General features: G+C 34.3%; 2 protein-coding genes across 3 annotated transcripts; one reads left to right on the forward strand and one right to left on the reverse strand.

Moving 5' to 3' along the window:
- Positions 1-3,791: 3,791 nt before the first annotated feature.
- LOC126876941 (venom serine protease Bi-VSP-like) lies at positions 3,792-8,047 on the reverse strand. 2 transcript variants are annotated; one of them, XM_050639819.1, is made up of 7 exons: positions 7,033-8,047; positions 6,764-6,961; positions 6,500-6,595; positions 6,274-6,428; positions 5,891-5,945; positions 4,141-4,236; positions 3,792-4,064 (listed from the first exon to the last, which is right to left on the reverse strand). In XM_050639819.1, the coding sequence occupies exons 1-6, from the start codon at positions 7,049-7,051 to the stop codon at positions 4,229-4,231; spliced, it is 531 nt and encodes a 176-aa protein (XP_050495776.1). In that variant the 5' UTR covers positions 7,052-8,047; the 3' UTR covers positions 3,792-4,064; positions 4,141-4,228. The 2 variants fall into 2 exon arrangements, 1 of the variants encoding a protein (XP_050495776.1); XR_007694629.1 differs by lacking the exons at positions 5,891-5,945; positions 6,274-6,428; positions 6,500-6,595; positions 6,764-6,961; positions 7,033-8,047 and adding exons at positions 4,449-5,193; positions 5,604-5,618 and having other exon boundaries at positions 4,050-4,064.
- Positions 8,048-9,862: 1,815 nt separating this feature from the next.
- Positions 9,863-11,587, forward strand: LOC126876947 (omega-amidase NIT2-A-like). Its single transcript, XM_050639826.1, has 4 exons — positions 9,863-10,041; positions 10,442-10,610; positions 10,885-11,118; positions 11,270-11,587. The coding sequence occupies exons 1-3, from the start codon at positions 9,958-9,960 to the stop codon at positions 11,016-11,018; spliced, it is 387 nt and encodes a 128-aa protein (XP_050495783.1). The 5' UTR covers positions 9,863-9,957; the 3' UTR covers positions 11,019-11,118; positions 11,270-11,587.
- Positions 11,588-17,260: the final 5,673 nt, after the last annotated feature.

A 17,260-nucleotide genomic window follows, 5' to 3' on the forward strand; every position in this document is an offset into this window, starting at 1 on the left:
AACCCAGTCCGTAGCGCTGCGACGGTTTTCCCGAGATTCTCGATTTCTGCTGCCCTGTGTCTGTTCTCTTCGTCATTTTGCATAGACAAATGTAACATTTCCTCTCGTAAAAGGGCAATGTTCTCGTTCTGTTTTTGAATACTGTCCCATATTGCTCGCAACATTGGGTCAGTTGAGGTTGAAGTTTGAGATTCGTTTGCCTTAGACATTATTGCGCTGATTTATAATTTTCAGACGAAGACGAGTCTTGGCTACTGAAGCTAAATTTTCTTTCACGGTAACGTACACAGGAATTCAGTTTACCTTTTATTGTTACTTCACTTGGTTCGTGATAGTTACTTTGTTGTTGCGGATGACCGTAGTCCCAAATAATTCGATCTTCCGTAGATGATGAATGTCTTTTGGTTTCCGAACAAACACTTTTCACTATCCTGGCAGGATCGCCAAAATGTCACGTAAAATAACAAAATAAAAAAAGGAATTTGAGGTAAAAAATAAAAAAAGAAAACTTTATTTTTTTTCTAACATCAATACACTTTACAATTTACTTCCGAACTCTAGGCGTGACTTTCTAAGACTGACTCTTATGATTTTACTTTCGATCGGATCCGATTACTTTCTTTTGTCACCCCTCAACATCCCCACCGTCCATGCATTTGCTAGGCGTCCGCGATCGTTGCCACGTGCTCTTTCTTCTAGAACCTTCGGTGGAAGGACCGTTGGGATGTTGATGGTTCATTAGGCACTTCAGCGATATACATTGTCGCCGAGTGCCGCCACATCTTTATCTCTATCGTCAGTCCGTCGGATTTGAAGTATGCCGGTCGTGACACTGTCATGCAATGTGGATGTAATTGGGTTTTTTGGGGTTAGGTTGGGGTTAGGTTGTATCATCTGATTTGTACAGTACTGTTTTAACGCAAGGACAGGAAAGTTATTATATATTTCCCGTCCATTATTTGAATCGTTGTGAAGTGTAACGAATTATATTCGATTCGAGGAGATGTTAATGAATTAGCCATTTCATATGTAATTACATGGAAATAAAAATCATTGCAAAAATAATTGATCTAATGACAACGGAATTTCCAATATTTTTTTGTTTCGTCACATCTTTTTCGTAATATATCTTTTATAGGTACGTGATTTATTAATCGTTCGAATGGAAATAATTATTCGTATAATATTCAAACGATTCTAGCCATAAAATAAATTAAAACGATACCTGTCAATGATATGCAATCTGCGTATGACGTCAACCTCGATCTATGCTTATACAAGAAATTTTATCAATCAATGACTAGATATACAATAATCAAATATTATAAAATTTCCTGAAAACCTTTAGGTGTTAATATCTTTAATATTTGCAAGTTATTGTTTAGCGCTAATTAGTTAGAATGTAACAAGTGGTGTACCAGAATTGAGATAATTAAGCCACACGAACAATCTTATTTAGATCTTTTTAATTTTTTAATTCTCTTTTGCTCTAATACTTCGTAAAATTAATCTTCATTAGCTACTACACTTCATAGAATAACAAGAGATAATTTTTCTTATATAACGTTTCATTCATAAAATCTATCATTAAAGTATATCTTCATAAAAATATCATTCCATACTAACGGTATATTTGGTGTCATACGAGATAACAGTTACCAGTGATGACATATGTAACTTTATAAAGATATCTCGTTTTATTATATATTAAAAGAATGTACTCATTGCTGCTATATTTCAGATGAAAAAAAGGCGGCAACGATTTTACAGTAAAATCGTTCGTTTACAACTGATTCATTTACATTTCATGATAATACTGTGCATTCTGAATATGCTATGATTTGGTTTAAAATAATAAATAGTCCATTCTTGCATACTATTGCTCCAGCTTTACTTGTATTTTCGATATTGGTATAAATAGAAAGACAATTAATGTCGTTCGAGTCTATTTTCGGATCATTTATATTACGTTTAATCCATATAGTTATCATATGAGACATAGTATCGTAAAATTTGGAAGAATAAAACGTTCGTACAGGAAGTACATTTTATAAGAACTCCAACAAATCTGCGTGTGCACCTAAAATACAAACTGATAGTGATAGTGATTGTTCATAAGTTTATATACATTATCTAATGTCAATCGAAGGTATCAATTCTTTTTCTCCATAAGAGTACTTTTTCATTTATATGTGTTCAAAAATACATGTGTTCAACCGTGAAGCATATGTCACCTACAACGAAAAAGAGTTTTCCTATACTTAATATTTCCTTTATATACCTATGAAAGTCTATTCTTCGCGTAGTATGAAATTATGAATAAATCTGGAATATTGTTCAATCTGAAAAGAAAAATAACTTATTGACATCATTCATTGATACGAGATTCAGAATGTTTGTTTTGTCTTGCAGAAAAAGAAGGCAGCCCTCCCTTTCTTTTAATGTGAAATAGAAAGCGAAAATTTGAAAACAGATTTTTTGGAAATTTACTTGCAAATATCGTTTTCAATATCGTGATTTTCTTCCCAATGGTACTGTACTTTCAAATTTTCCAGTATCCCTCTAAAAACAAAAAGTCGAACCTCGTTATTGTTAACGTAGGCATTACAAGGAAGAGAAGTATTAGAAAGCAGCTCCTTTTTATTATGGATTTCTTTATAATCATGTAAATAAGAAATTCCGGAAATTTTTTCCTCAAGAATTTAATTCTTGTGTTTTGATTGATAATTATTACACTGCATACTAACTTTTCGCATACTGTTCGCGTCTAACAGTTTCCTAATAATAACTACTTCAAAATTACATATGTTCTTGCACGAATTCAAAAGTACGTATGATACAATTACAATTGATTCTAAAATAATAATTATTTAAAGATATTAAGATACTAATTAAACGTTTCACTGTATTTCAAAATCTGGAACAACAAATTTTTATTTATAAAAAATGAAACTGTCTTTATATATTCTTTGTCACGATGCTATTTCTTATTACCGTGTCGACATTTTTTAAAATTCATTTTGTTATCTCTACGCAATAGGAAAATTCATATACTGCTTAATATTTTTTGCATATTATCCATCCACCGCATGATATCTTCTGAAAAATCAAAATATTAATGTTATATTATTACAATGCTTCTTAAATATCAATTTTTGACAAATTTGAAATCCAATATATTTTGCACAATTATTATTTATCAAAAAATTCCAAGTTAGTAACTTTCTTTTCAAATGGCAAATAACATATACTTTGACTTACCTGTAAGTTTTTGTTCCTAATCATCATTTCCTCTTATAGAACATCATTATTGTTCTTATAATTACTACCAGTGTCATAGATATTGTAGTGGCTACAACTGAATTAATAGAAAATGATAAATAACTGTGTATAACACTAACACATAATTGTGTATAACAATGACAGATAACTTTTACTTACATATCAGTCGATAAGGGATTACTGTGATATCCTGTTGATGTTTCTTAAGGCACTTGATTAGGTGCGATACGGTATCATTCCTTATGGTATACTGTAGATAAGTATTTTAGAAAATAACAAGAATAAATCTAAATTATTCAGAGGTTCCAGTTTCGGCTTAGACATAAATACAGGACCATTTGCAAAGAAGAAAGGGTGCGTTTCTACAGCCTCGTTATAGTAACCATGAATACCAATCTCTGAATTACTGGTTACTAAACATAAATATCCTATAAAATTTAATATATTTCTTTAATTTTTAATACATACATGAGTTAGTAGTTCTAAATTATGAATCATCCTACCTGTGATATTACGCTTTTCCTTATAATATCATCACTCGAGTGAACAACATTAAGATCATGTAAACCATGTCATCCTATCTTACTGTGAAGATACTTAGTTATGTTATCTAACATTATAAAAATATCAACAAATTCAAGTCCTTTTATTCACATCACATGGCCACGACGATCTGGTTCTTCGTTATATAATGTTCTAAAATTTGTCGTATATATAGGATGTACAAACCGTGATATCAAGGTATCAGTTCTTCCTTCCCAAGGGACAGTTTCATTAAAATTCTGATAGAATTAAAAATTAATTATTAATATTCTAACAATCATATATGTTAAATACGTTATAGTCAACGATATATACCTGAGCGAATGTAGGGGTGATTCCTTGATAATTATAAATGTCATCAGCCCACATCATTGTGCCACTTCTTTGTACTCCAGCCTCTAGATTAACAGCCTAAACAAACATACGAAATTTTATAGAAGCTGTACAAAATATAGTATATATGCGCAATATTGAAGCGTTCAAGGGGATATAAAGGTAATGTACATCACATACACGTGTACTCTCATGCAACAAAATACAATTAGATTTAATAGTATAAGCTCTTTTATTCATCATAATAGATTGGAAATTTAAGTGTCTTACGAGGGTGAGTAAAAAGTTACCCGCTCTGTCGGTGTAGAATTTATTTTAAGCAATTGTCAAAAAAGACATACATCATTTTTTGACATAATCACTCGATTTCTGTATACACTTTGTCCATTTGCCGAAGGACCTTTATATTTTCTCATTAAAAAATGTTTTGGGCTGAGCTGCGAACCACGAATGCATCGTCGTCTTCACCTTTTCATCAGCTTTTTCGGCATCCATCTCGCACAAACTTTTTAAAATCCAAATCTGTCGTGTACTATTGCATAAGCAGAGCCGTGGCTGATTTGCAAATGATTTGCCACATTATCCAGTGTCACTCGTCTATTCCATAGAGCATAAGTTCATGAGCACGTTCAATGTTGTCATCGTGGATGTGGACGGGCGTCCAGCTGTTTTTTCATAACACTTGTGCGATCTTCTTTGAACTTTTGTGCCCATTCAAACACACTTCGTGACAAAACACTTTCTCCATAATGTGCATTAAATCTTTGATAAATATAGGCATCAAACATAACCTCCGACCACAAGAAACGAATCACAGCATCCTGCACTGTTTTCCTGCAAATCACCATTGCAAAGCGCCATTACTCGCGCAACGGTCACAAACGAATTGACGTAACACAAAGAAACCTGCGCAGCAGCACTGAACAGATATTGACGTCATACGAAGAGTGCAGATGGATCAATACGGTCGACAGAAGTTTTAACTATCTGGAGTGCGGATAAATTTTTACTGAGAGTCGTATAGGAATCTATAATCTGTAAGTACACCTTTGGCTGAATGGAAATTTCTCTTACATATAGTCAAAAATGCTGAAACTGTGTATTGAATTGGAAAGTGATAAAAAATAAGTGAAGTTTCGAGGTTGCATGTGATTGCATGAGTACACAGGACGTTTTTAACGAATAAAAAATAATTTTGAAAGACACGAGACTTATCTTGTATTTTATGCACTCTCTGTGTCCGAATTTCCAGAAGCTCTCTATCTTATGAAGTGTTTTAGATTAGCCGGAAAATTTTGTACGTACGTACAAGAAGTATACGATCTAAGTGGAATATTCCATTATTCTCTTGATACAACAGAAACGAAATTTACAGAACTTCTCAGAAAGTTGGTTTATTATTACCAAATTTATAGAATTAATATACGTTTATCATCTTTACATACCTAAGTCGTGGAGGTTTATCGTGCGTAAAAAATTAGTGTCGTTTCAAAGTTACATTTCGTACATTTTAAGCCTATAATTTGTAACGTACAAAACAATGTAAATTTGAGCTGTTTCTTATCTCCACAATAAGAAAATCCAACTTTACGTTTTTTACACAATGATATTTATGGAACAGTAATATCATATTATTGCATCGCTTGGAGAATGAAGTCAAGGTACGATGTGACCCTAGTGTAAACGCTGGGATACCCAGCTGTGCCGCACTTATAAGCATAAGACACAATACCTATTAAATACGAGGTTAATTCATGTTGTATCAGCAGTGGTCCGCCGCGGTCAGCCTGAAAGGATCGTTAAATTTTTAATCAAAGATACTGAAATATATCGATCGAATTGTATTGAAATTATACTTATATACAGTAATAATCTTCTATTGATTTGTGTATTGAAATACTCCAATTTATAACGTACATGTTATATGTATTTTGAGCAAAACTAAGATTAGAAGGAAATTAGATTAAATACCATAACGAGGTGTGAGAAGTGGGCAAAACTATTAAATTGTGTTTATCTATTATTTTTAATGTTTAAGACGTCGATTTGATGTTAATTCGAATCGACGTGTCTTCAGATACCGTATAGTTTGTAGTAATTCTGTAACTTAATTACCGTACAAGAATCCTCTCCACCCTGAGCATGTTCGGCGCATATTATACCATCAGTGATATCAGGTGCATTAGGAAATTTGGAATAAGCTATTTTGCATTCGGCGTTCTTAATCACTGGCATTTGTACTTCCATTAATGCATTAGGTCGTGGTCGTCCTACGAAGAAAATAAGAAAGATATTTAAGACTGGAACTATTTAATTTTATTATAAAATTGATATCACTTACTATATCTTAATGCTCCCCATCCAGCAACAAGGGGGTTATAGCCGACGAAGTTGCTCTTTCGTAGGGGCTCTTTCGTACAAATGGGATATACGTACCCTGAAAAATAAAAAAATAAATGAAAATGCAGGAAACGAATGACCAAAAGTATGAGAAAGAATTATACACGCTTTATGACACAATATATGTGTACAGTAAGAAATTTCAGGATATGATACTTCAGTAATACTCAATAGCATATATATATATATATATTTGAGGACTTACTCGAAAATGGCACCTCCTCCACCAATCTAAGAATGACAATATTATGATTGTGTATGTTTTCTATTCCATCCATATGTGCACAATGTGCTGCGGTCAAAACATGCCTAGCCGATATCAGGGAACCTCCGCACTTCCATAGTGGTTTGTCTGGGTTTCGGGGATTACGAAAACCTAATGCAGCGATCCATGGCCAAGCGCCTAAAATGCAATAGTCATAGTTGTGAATATACATAATTTTTTCTCACATAACGGGTAACAACGATTATTACCTATTCGATATTCGATCATACAGCAGACGATAAGTACATACGTACAAATACTCTGAAATAGAGATTTGATAAAGACAGAAATTAAATTTTTATTCCAGTGGAATACAAATTATTAAATAATTCTATATAATTTCTATTTGAACTATACTGAACTATAAAGTTCAAACGTGTAATTTCTGCCCTAACAGTTTTTGATCTCTATCCATATTATTACTCCTATATCAATTTTTTATTTCAAGCAAAAAGATACTCTTCCTAACATGAAGTAAAAGAAAGAAATAATTCAAGTTAATAAGTAAAGTTACTACCGATAAAATCATAGCATTATTATTTAGTCTAATTGAAATGTACATTGATGTGCTGTTTAATGCCTTTAAAGTTCATTCTTTGCAGTAAATGGCTTATTATTAATCGGAAAGAAAGACATAAAACGTACCAAGTTCAGCTGGTTTACCATCGACCACCCTGGTATGAGAGACGTTGCTAAAACCACAGTATGGTGGTCGCAAAGCCTTATACTTATACACAGTTTTTATTAAAATTTCTCTCTTCTCTTTGTTTGGATCGTTCGGACAGCAAACGATCGTAACATTGCCCTGGTATCTGCACACTGATCGTCTATAAAAATCGGTGGCTGTACGGTACTGTATCTGCCATATTTCTTGCAGAGGTTTACATTTTCTGTAGTCAAGGCACCTGCCTTCTTGATTGTCCGGTGTGGTACATTCTGGATCAAACAATTTTAAAACATTTATACAGTTCAAAGATGCGTAAGAAAGCGACACCGATTACTCAACTTTCGAAGTAAAAGGCCGATCAAGTCCACCGGATTGCCCTACAGACACGTATTAATCCGTAAGAGTGAGTCATCATGTTGATAATAATTATCTAAAGAAACTTTTCACGTGAAAATATAAAATTTTAATTGATTAGATATTGTGTTAGCCATACTTAAGAAAGAAAATGAAAATGAATGAAATGAAAGAAAAGGACTACCTTCAACCTCATTTTTTAAATAAACACTTTGTCAGTTTTTCGGTAAATAAATTCTTAGGAATTCAGGACAGTTTTTAGTGAATCATTTTGTTTCGACCGTTCGCGGAGAGACGCGATCGCGAGATAGCACGTCAACGAGAGTTGTAAGTTCCCGTTACGATTAAATAATCGACGCCACGAACTGATCGATCCCCTTATTTCGATTATGATAATAAGGGTAGTTCAACGAAATTCCACAGAATTAACACAAATAAATTAATGTTTATTTCAACAACTTATTAACTAGAAAGATATAAATGGAACAAAAAAAATGTAACTGCGTTTTGGTTGATAAGTAATGCGCGACATACCACATGTGTTGACGGTTCGACATCTCGAAAAGTTCTGAACGCCTTTCGATTTTTTTCGTTTTTTCTGGAAGGCGACCCCCACTACGTTCGGATCACGCCACATTCTTTTACGCGAGGTAAAATACGGGCCACGAGTCGACGTTTCTGGAAGTCGCCCTGCTTAATGAACCATGCGCTTGCCACTACAATGTTTGTTTGCCGGGCAGACACGACGATCCGTCTGCGACATTATAGTGCCGCGATCGATAGTTAAGAATATGACCTATGGTAAGCCGCATGGCGTAACATTCTCCCCCCGTTGAGAGGGTACCGATCAAACTAGGGAGGTGTGGTTGAAGTTCCCATCTTATTTCGTCTCGGTGGCTAGTTGTTCGGGTTTCTCGAGATCGGGTTGAATTGGCAGTGGGACAAGCCTTTTGACGCCCCGATCCAAAATGCTCTTTGCCGTCTGAACTGTAGCTGTCCGGATGACACCATCGGCGCCTGGATGAATCTTGATAACTCGGCCCAGAGGCCAATGCATGGAGGGAACGTTGTCCTCTCTGAGGATGACGATTGTGCCCTTTTGGATGCTGTGTCCACCCTTGCTCCATTTATTGCGGTTGGTTAGCTCGTTCAAATACTCCTTATGCCAGCGGTTCCAAAAATGTTGTTTAAGCTGTTGGATATGCTGCCATTTGGAGAGTCGGTTCGATGGAATGTCTCTGAAATCTCGATCACGTAAGCACATTAATGAATCGCCAATGAGGAAATGTCCGGGAGTGAGGGCTAGGAGATCATTTGGATCGGTGGAGATAGGAGTTAGCGGGCGGGAATTGAGGACTGCTTCTATTTCTATGATAAGAGTATTACGGTGTTAAGCTCATATGTTTCTGTTTCTCCACTCGCGCTGCGCCATAATATCCTTTGATATTTCCGATCCTCTGGTCGTACGAGGAATTGCCGATACAGGAATTTTCTCGATGTCGCCAGTGAGTACGTACTGATGAGCGCGGAATCTAATTAATATGCAAAATAAATTGTGAATTGATTCGAGAATATAGGATTTCCCCATTTTCATGATTATCGTGATTTTTGTATAAATATATTTTTTAAGATACTAATAATTAGGTACTTATAAATTAGTATTATCAATTATTTTGCATTTATAATTCCGCCTCTAGTATAAGTGTTAATTGAAAACTAACTTTATGTTTGAAAAAGTACTAGCAAAGTCGTTGAGTAACAAGCCACTGATGCTAACACAAATAGCATTGTCGTAATTAAATATTTCTAAATATTCATTTTTCATTTTGAACCTGTAGAAACAATTTATTATATATACTATTAGCTAAGTAATTGCATATTTAATTAAGTCGAAATATAAAACTTAGTTATTTTAATAATTTAAAAAATAAAAAACTGACAAACATTTCAATTTAATTTATGGTTGGAACAAAAGACAGTTATTCTTCATTAATTGAAATATTGCAATGCAGAGTACTTTCCAAAATACGCCGAGAGTATTCCTGATGGTGAAACGAGCGTTGCTTCATCGAACGCAGCTAAAGAAAACAACATCTATGTAGTTGGTGGTACGATGCCTGAAATAGGGGGCGATAAATTGTACAATACCTGTACTATTTGGGGTCCCGATGGAACTTTGATAGCAAAACACCGAAAGGTAAGTAATATATTCCTTTATGGCTTTGAATTTGAAAATATTGGGGCGAAGAAAGTGACTCTATCTAGGAATAATTTAGGAATATACATATGTACATACGTATACTATAACCAATTCTATAATTTACGGTTTATAAAATACGTTATGATACGGGAAACGCCCATTTTTGTTGTAATGTGTTTGTGTTGTATAAATTTTTCACATACTTAAAATATTATTATACTTATTTTTTCTCCTTTTTAAACATTATTAAATGATAGGATTTTTTAATAAAAGAAAGTGATAAAAACGCTGTCAGTTATTAAATAAAAAATAATTAAAGTTTAGGAGTTGGTAACTTTGATATTAAATTACAAAAGTTGCAGCAATAGAATTAGCGACTACATTTTTATGTTATTAGGTACATCTATTCGACATCGACATTCCTAATAAGATTACTTTTCGAGAGAGTGATTCACTCAGTCCTGGTAACTCCCTAACGACGTTCGATGTGAAGGGCTGCAAAATAGGTATTGGCATTTGCTATGATATTAGATTCGAGGAAATGGCACGCATTTATCGGAACAAAGGTACAGTAACTTAATCGATCAATACTTAACTAGCAAAAAATTAAATATCTTTCTTAAATATATTCTATATAAAATTAATATAATCTGTAACTCTGTATAAAAAGAAGCTTAATTTAAAAAACCAGTATATTTGCTGAAAATGAAACAAATAAAAGAATTAAAAGCACAATAAGAGGACTGTCCTCGCATATTCAGAAATGATGGAATGTGAACCGTGCAACTACGAAGTTAATTGGTATTCGGTGGCTTCATATTTCCTGCTTCTCTGGGTTAGGTTGCCAAATGCTGATATATCCAGCGGCATTCAATATGACCACTGGACCACTGCACTGGTCATTACTTCAGCGTTTCAGAGCGAATGATAATCAATTATACGTTGCCTGCATATCACCGGCTCGTGTTCCTTAAGCAAGTTACGTCGCATGGGGACATACACAGTTGACCAATCCCTGGGGAAAGATTCTTTACGATTTGGAAACTCAAGAGAATATGGCAGTCACCGATATCGGTAATTTACAGCTTAAAATTAAAAGCGAGAGATCCATGATGTAATTAATTTTTAGTCTCGTTAATTTATCGATTTAGCCATCTTCCTCTGTATTTGTTGAATTTATTAGTAAGCATTACTTATTAATTCGTATGTTTCTTTTTTCTATCAGATCTAAAAGTTGTTGAGGAAGTAAGGGCTCAGATACCTACATTTTCTCAGAGACGTACAGATTTGTACGACACTGTCTGTAAGAAGGAGTAACTCTACACTAAAACAGAAAATGTTTTTTTTATAATATTTCTACTACGATATCCTTTTTTTGTGAATTATTACTAATTTCTTATCATTTGTACTAAATGAATGACTCAATTAAGAAAACCAAAACGTTATAAATAATAATCTGTATATCTTGTGTATCAACATGTAATTGGATATTATAATAATATAGGAATGCTATAATAATATAGGATAATAATATAGGAGAATAGTAATATAGAAAAAAACTACATGCTTTTAAACACCTTTAATATCGATCACATAAATTGTTATAATTCACAATGATTACGCATACATAAAAGACCCCTTGATAGTAAAATTTACGATCAAAAGGCAATTACGTATCGTTTAACAACATTTAATTTATAACACCTTTTAAACATTTAGACAGATTAACACATAACACTTCTTATATAGAAACATCAATTCGAAGTTATCAGCTTGGAGAAATTGGTCGATTAATACCTGTAGATTGTCTGTCTCGATGAAAGACTTAAAGAGAGCAAAAACATGATAATGCCGCTAATATAATATTCCTTCTTTCTTGTATCTGTCTGCCTCTCAGGTCGATTTACTAATTACAATAAGTAATTTCGCCTTCTTTGCGCTCTCTTTTAACGCATTCGAGACCGAAAGAAATTCATATCAGTCAGTAGGCAAGGGTATAATATACATATTTTATATATAACTTACGTAGTAATGTATATATCATGTTAATTTCATATTTTTTTCAATATAGAATTATTATATATATATATTTAACTGTACATAATACATTATAGAATAACATAGTATATAATTTTATATTTTAAAAATATGAGGCATACTATTTAAGATTGTCATCGATTTAAAATCAAAGTATGAAAAGGATACCCTGGAGAGAGTAAAACACAGAATCATTCTAACTAAACATTCAAATCGTAGCGACACCTAGGTATCGTCTTACAATTAAATCTCGGTCTCGAATGGATTAAAATGAAATACATACTTGCAGCTTCAACATCTTCAATATCGAGGAGATTCAAACTTTACAAATAAATGTAAATTGCGATGTAAAACAAAGCGATGTAAAAAGGGAAAAGGAGGAAAGAAGGAACAGGGAAGCAAAGAGAAGAAACGAATTTTTCATTTTCTCGAAACTGGATCAAGTTTCAGGAAGGCCATCCAAGTAATTGATGTCCTCTGTACTTATTTGTTAATCATGCGCGGAATCAGAACGATTCGACCTCGTTCCAAAGCAAATCGTTACTAGAGTAGAGACGGGAATTAATAATTCGTGTCAATTGTTCGATCGTGTTCACAAATTCAAATGCGGTTGAGTAGCGGAAACCATTTATAACACGTCCCATACAGCGTAGATCGCATACACGTCTTAGGATGTATTTTTGGTACTTATATATACTCTATATATATTCTTACTCTATATATACTTATATGTACTCTATGTATATTCTCTATCTTATATATACCATAAAATATTTCGTGAAATCGCGTATTCGTGTCTAATGTCAGGGATTCTCTTTCCATAAGTCTGCGTTTTCTATATTATCTTTCTTCCTTATCAGTAGGCATTCTCACAATTTGTGATTAATACTGCTCGTACAGGAATGTTAGGTTTTTGACGTTGTAAAATTTCACGTGAAATAATAATGCCTATATATTGACTAATTTATCAATTAATTAAATCCGTGTATATCAAGTTTTCTATAATTTAGTACTTTCGTGTAACTACAGAAATTTGATGCAATATAAAACTTGATTAAAACAGCGATTCATTAGGAAACGAGAATAATGATGCAAATATTTTTTGTAGCCATTATATAGGATTTCGATTGCATAATTAATCAGTATCAACTTACCAATCTTTAACTGAAGAATGTGAAGAAGGGCTGGCGGTATATAGACCGCAATTATGATCGTTTTCATGTAAATTGCCAAGCTGCTGTACATGTTTGTTATTCGTAAAAAGTTGCGATGACAAGCGGAAAGAAATAAACAATCCAGAAGTATCTGCAACAGAAATCAGAATACACTCAGAATACACGTTTTCGCATGGTTGGATCAATTTCGCGTGGGACTAACCTGATTGAACCTAACGCGGGATAATTGCTCAACTCACGACCTTAACCAGCCCGCTTGATTCTCTGTAAATGCTTGAAATTGACGCTTGGATTCTTTCCAGATTAACTAGCTTTGCCCCTCCCTCCCTTTATCTATTTTCTTAGATCAACTTAGAATGGATCGAACAAAGGCACAAAAGAATTCGAAGAAAACAACAACTTATTATCCAAATTGTTCATCGAGGGTAATCAATGCTGTATACTTCCTAGAATTAGGATGAATAGGGATTTGGAGAAACCCACCGGCCATGTCCAGAATAATAAAATATCTCGCTTTTGCAATCTCGCGACTTGATCCGCAGTGAGGGGTAAAGGATACCGATCCGCGACCGTATATTTATTTAGTTCTCGAAAATCTACCTATCATCTATCTGAACCATTGTTCGTCTTCACGAGTAACACGGGGCTCGCGAACGGTGAATTACTAGGCTTTATGATTTTTGGCTGTAATTAAGTCGCTTGTTCTATCACGTACTACTCTGCGCTCGCGAAGTCTATTAGGACTCCTTGTACGGCGATGTTAGGATCAATTAATTGTACTTCTAACTGTCCTGTATTTTTTTTGTACGAGTACGTAGGGAACCCGTAACGGATGAATCTCTGAATTTTCGAAAAGAAAGATTAATCGACTTTTATCACTACCACGTACCTCATTGTCAACTTCATTGACATCGATCTCGTTTTCAGCGGTTTTATTACGGGCATGAATTATTTTTGTTTTACACATAGCGAGGCTAGTTTGTGTAATATTACGTCAAGATCTTGGCTTAAAATTTGACGAGCAATCGCGATATCGTATTTTTAAATAACTATCAGTCAGGACATGAAAAATTTATCTCTAACCACTAAAAAGAAAAGAAAAGAAAAGAAAAGAAAAGAAAAGAAAAGAAAAGAAAAGAAAAGAAAAGAAAAGAAAAGAAAAGAAAAGAAAAGAAAAGAAAAGAAAAGAAAAGAAAAGAAAAGAAGAAAGATAATATGTTGTGGCAGTCTAAGTCGATCTAAGAAAATAGATAAAGGGAGGGAGGGGCAAAGCTAGTTAATCTGGAAAGAATCCAAGCGTCAATTTCAAGCATTTACAGAGAATCACTATTGAAAGTTCAAAGGCCGACTAGTGAGCTTCATCCTATCTCATTTTTTAATCAGGCGATGGATCGACGAATCGTATTGATTTCGAGGATTATTATAGTTCTGTGGGGATTTTAAAGCGTGGTTTGTCTAATCTTGTCTCGTTAGCTACAGACTCTTTGGCGAGCAGCCTGAAACTTGATCCAGTTTCGAGAAAATGAAAAATTCGTTTTTCCTCTTTGCTTCCCTGTTCCTTCTTTCCTCCTTTTTCCCTTTTTACATCGCGTTAAGACCCGTTAAATAATATTGACTGCCGTGGACGCTGGCTGAGAAGTGCACTTTATAACTAGCTTTAAAATCACTGACGTCGACGAGGACAAAGGTAAGTTAGAGGGTCATTTATCTGAGCTGGTGTTATTCCGCTGTACAAACTATTTCCGGCCAGTACCTTTTATGTACTTTCGCTTCCGCTAACAAGCAACGCGCCATGTCCATCACTGTTCTATTATACCTTTCCGCTGTCCCGTTTAATTCATGTACGTATGTTGGGCAATTATTTATTCTTATACCTTTATCCCTAGCAAATTTATAAATTCGATTATTTAAATATTCTTTACCATTATCGCATCTTAATATTTTTAACCTCTTGCCCGTTAAATTTTCGGCTTCATTTACGAACTGTACGAAAGAATCAAAGACCTCATCTTTTGATTTTATACAATAGATCCTAGCTATTTTACTATAATCATCGATAAATGAAATGAAATATTTTTCTCCATTGAATCCGGTAGTCTTAAAGGGACCACATACGTCCGTATGAATAATTTCCATTATTTCCCTAGCCTTAGTTCGATTATTTTTGAAAGGTAAGTTATGCATTTTGCTTTCTATACACACCCTACATTTCAAAAGTTCCTTTTCAAATTCATTCGGTATGCCAGTCACTAGCTGCTCTTTACCCAAAATCTCTAAATATTTAAAATTTACGTGTCCTAGCATCCTATGCCATCTTTCCTTTTTACTCATACCACTACGTTCGGCGCTGTTTACTAAGTGCTTCTTCCCTTTCAATATACTTTTTATTCTATATGTCCCATTCTCTTTGAACGCTACAGCTGTAAGTATATTATCCTCATCTATTACTTTCGCAATATTTCGTTTGGAAATAACCGTATTCTTATTGTCTGTTAGTTTACCTAAACTAATCAAATTTGCGGACATTTCTTTCGCGTAAAATACTTTCCTCATATTTATTTTATTTTGTTTTCCGAATGCTTCAAAATAACTTATAACATTCCCAACTTTTGTCGCTTTTATCGGTCTATTATCGCCTAAATATATATTTACCGGTTCTTTTAGGTCGATAGATTTATCGAAATAATTTATATTATTAATTATGTGATCGGTACAACCGCTATCTAATAGCCACACTATTTCGTTCTTACTTATTTCATTCGTCTCACTGCTGTTTGCTGCGTGCGCCGTTGCTGTCCATATGCCTGCTCTTGAGTTTCCATGCTCGCCCGTGCCGGTTCTTGATTGACGATGAAAGTTTCCACGTCCTCTGCTCGTATTGCCTTTGTTCTCTCTTCCTCTGTTTCGACCACGTGTTGGCCCATGCCAATAGCCGTTACTGCTTCCCGCTTGGACGCCATTTTGACACTCTCTCGCAAAGTGTCCTAATCTTCCACATCTGAAGCATCCTTCCTTTTTTGCAGAAAAGGCGTTGGTTTGCCTTTCTCCTCGATTGGATTTATTTTTCTTCTCTGCTATTTCTATTTTATTTTTCACATACGCTACCGTTTGATTCTCTTCTTTCAATGCGTCTATTATGTCCGCTATGTAGCTGTATTCTTCGGGTAACGTATTCAGCATGTAATTCAGCTTTTCCCTCTCACTTACTTGTGCGCCCGCACTTTTTAATTCATTTATTAATTTTTCGAAATCGTTAAAGAATGATGCTGAATCAGTGTAGTTCTCCAGTCTTATGTTTTCCAATCTCCTTCTGCATACGATCTGCAGTGCCGTCGACTCTTTCAAGTACATTTCATCGAACCTTTTTATTATATCATACGCCGTTTTTCCTTCCCTAACATACTCCAATTGTCTGTTCGATATTGCACTATAAATTATATTTATCGCCTTCAAATCCTTTTTGTCCCAGTCTTCATCGTCTCTTTCGTTCTTCATTCTAGTTGTAACAACCTCGCATTCCTTATATTTGAGAAACATCGTGATTCTTTGCTTCCACATTCCATAATCCTCACCATCGAATATAGGTATCATGATTTCCGATCTCTCCATTTTAATTGATTCTTCTTTTTTTTCTTTTCTTACTCAAGCGTTCCTACGTGCTCGAAGTATATTTTGTTCCTCTGAAAGTTTTTTTTTCTTTACTGAAAACTCACTCGCAAGATCGTAACCACGCACTAAATATCTTGCAAAACTAGTAACCACGCTCTGCTACCATGTTAAGGAAATTCGAGGATTTGGGAATACAAATAATTGACTATATTTCCCACGCAACAGTTATACATCTATATTACACTCTGAAGAACGTCTTGCACGCACGCTTGTCGCCAACCGACTATCCTAGATTCTTCTAACATTTGGCAACAGTCTTTTGTCTCCACTAAGACCTTGACGCCCTCTGGCCCTTACACACACACTCTCATGTACAGTGTAAATGTATCACTTCC

Source organism: Bombus huntii, unplaced genomic scaffold (assembly GCF_024542735.1).
Source record: "Bombus huntii isolate Logan2020A unplaced genomic scaffold, iyBomHunt1.1 ctg00000107.1, whole genome shotgun sequence".
NCBI lineage: Eukaryota > Metazoa > Arthropoda > Insecta > Hymenoptera > Apidae > Bombus > Bombus huntii.

Bases quoted from the DNA above. Each gene is read 5' to 3' on its own strand.
- LOC126876941 (XM_050639819.1), bottom strand. The intron at 6,596-6,763 runs GTAAGTCCTCAA...TTTATTTTTCAG, and splicing joins GGAGGAGGTGCCATTTTCGA to GGTACGTATATCCCATTTGT. The intron at 5,946-6,273 runs GTAATTAAGTTA...CGATCCTTTCAG, and splicing joins GTGGAGAGGATTCTTGTACG to GCTGACCGCGGCGGACCACT.
- LOC126876947 (XM_050639826.1), top strand. From the start codon at position 9,958: ATGCCTGAAATAGGGGGCGATAAATTGTACAATACCTGTACTATTTGG. The intron at 10,042-10,441 runs GTAAGTAATATA...TTATGTTATTAG, and splicing joins TGATAGCAAAACACCGAAAG to GTACATCTATTCGACATCGA. The intron at 10,611-10,884 runs GTACAGTAACTT...TCTCTGGGTTAG, and splicing joins ACGCATTTATCGGAACAAAG to GTTGCCAAATGCTGATATAT.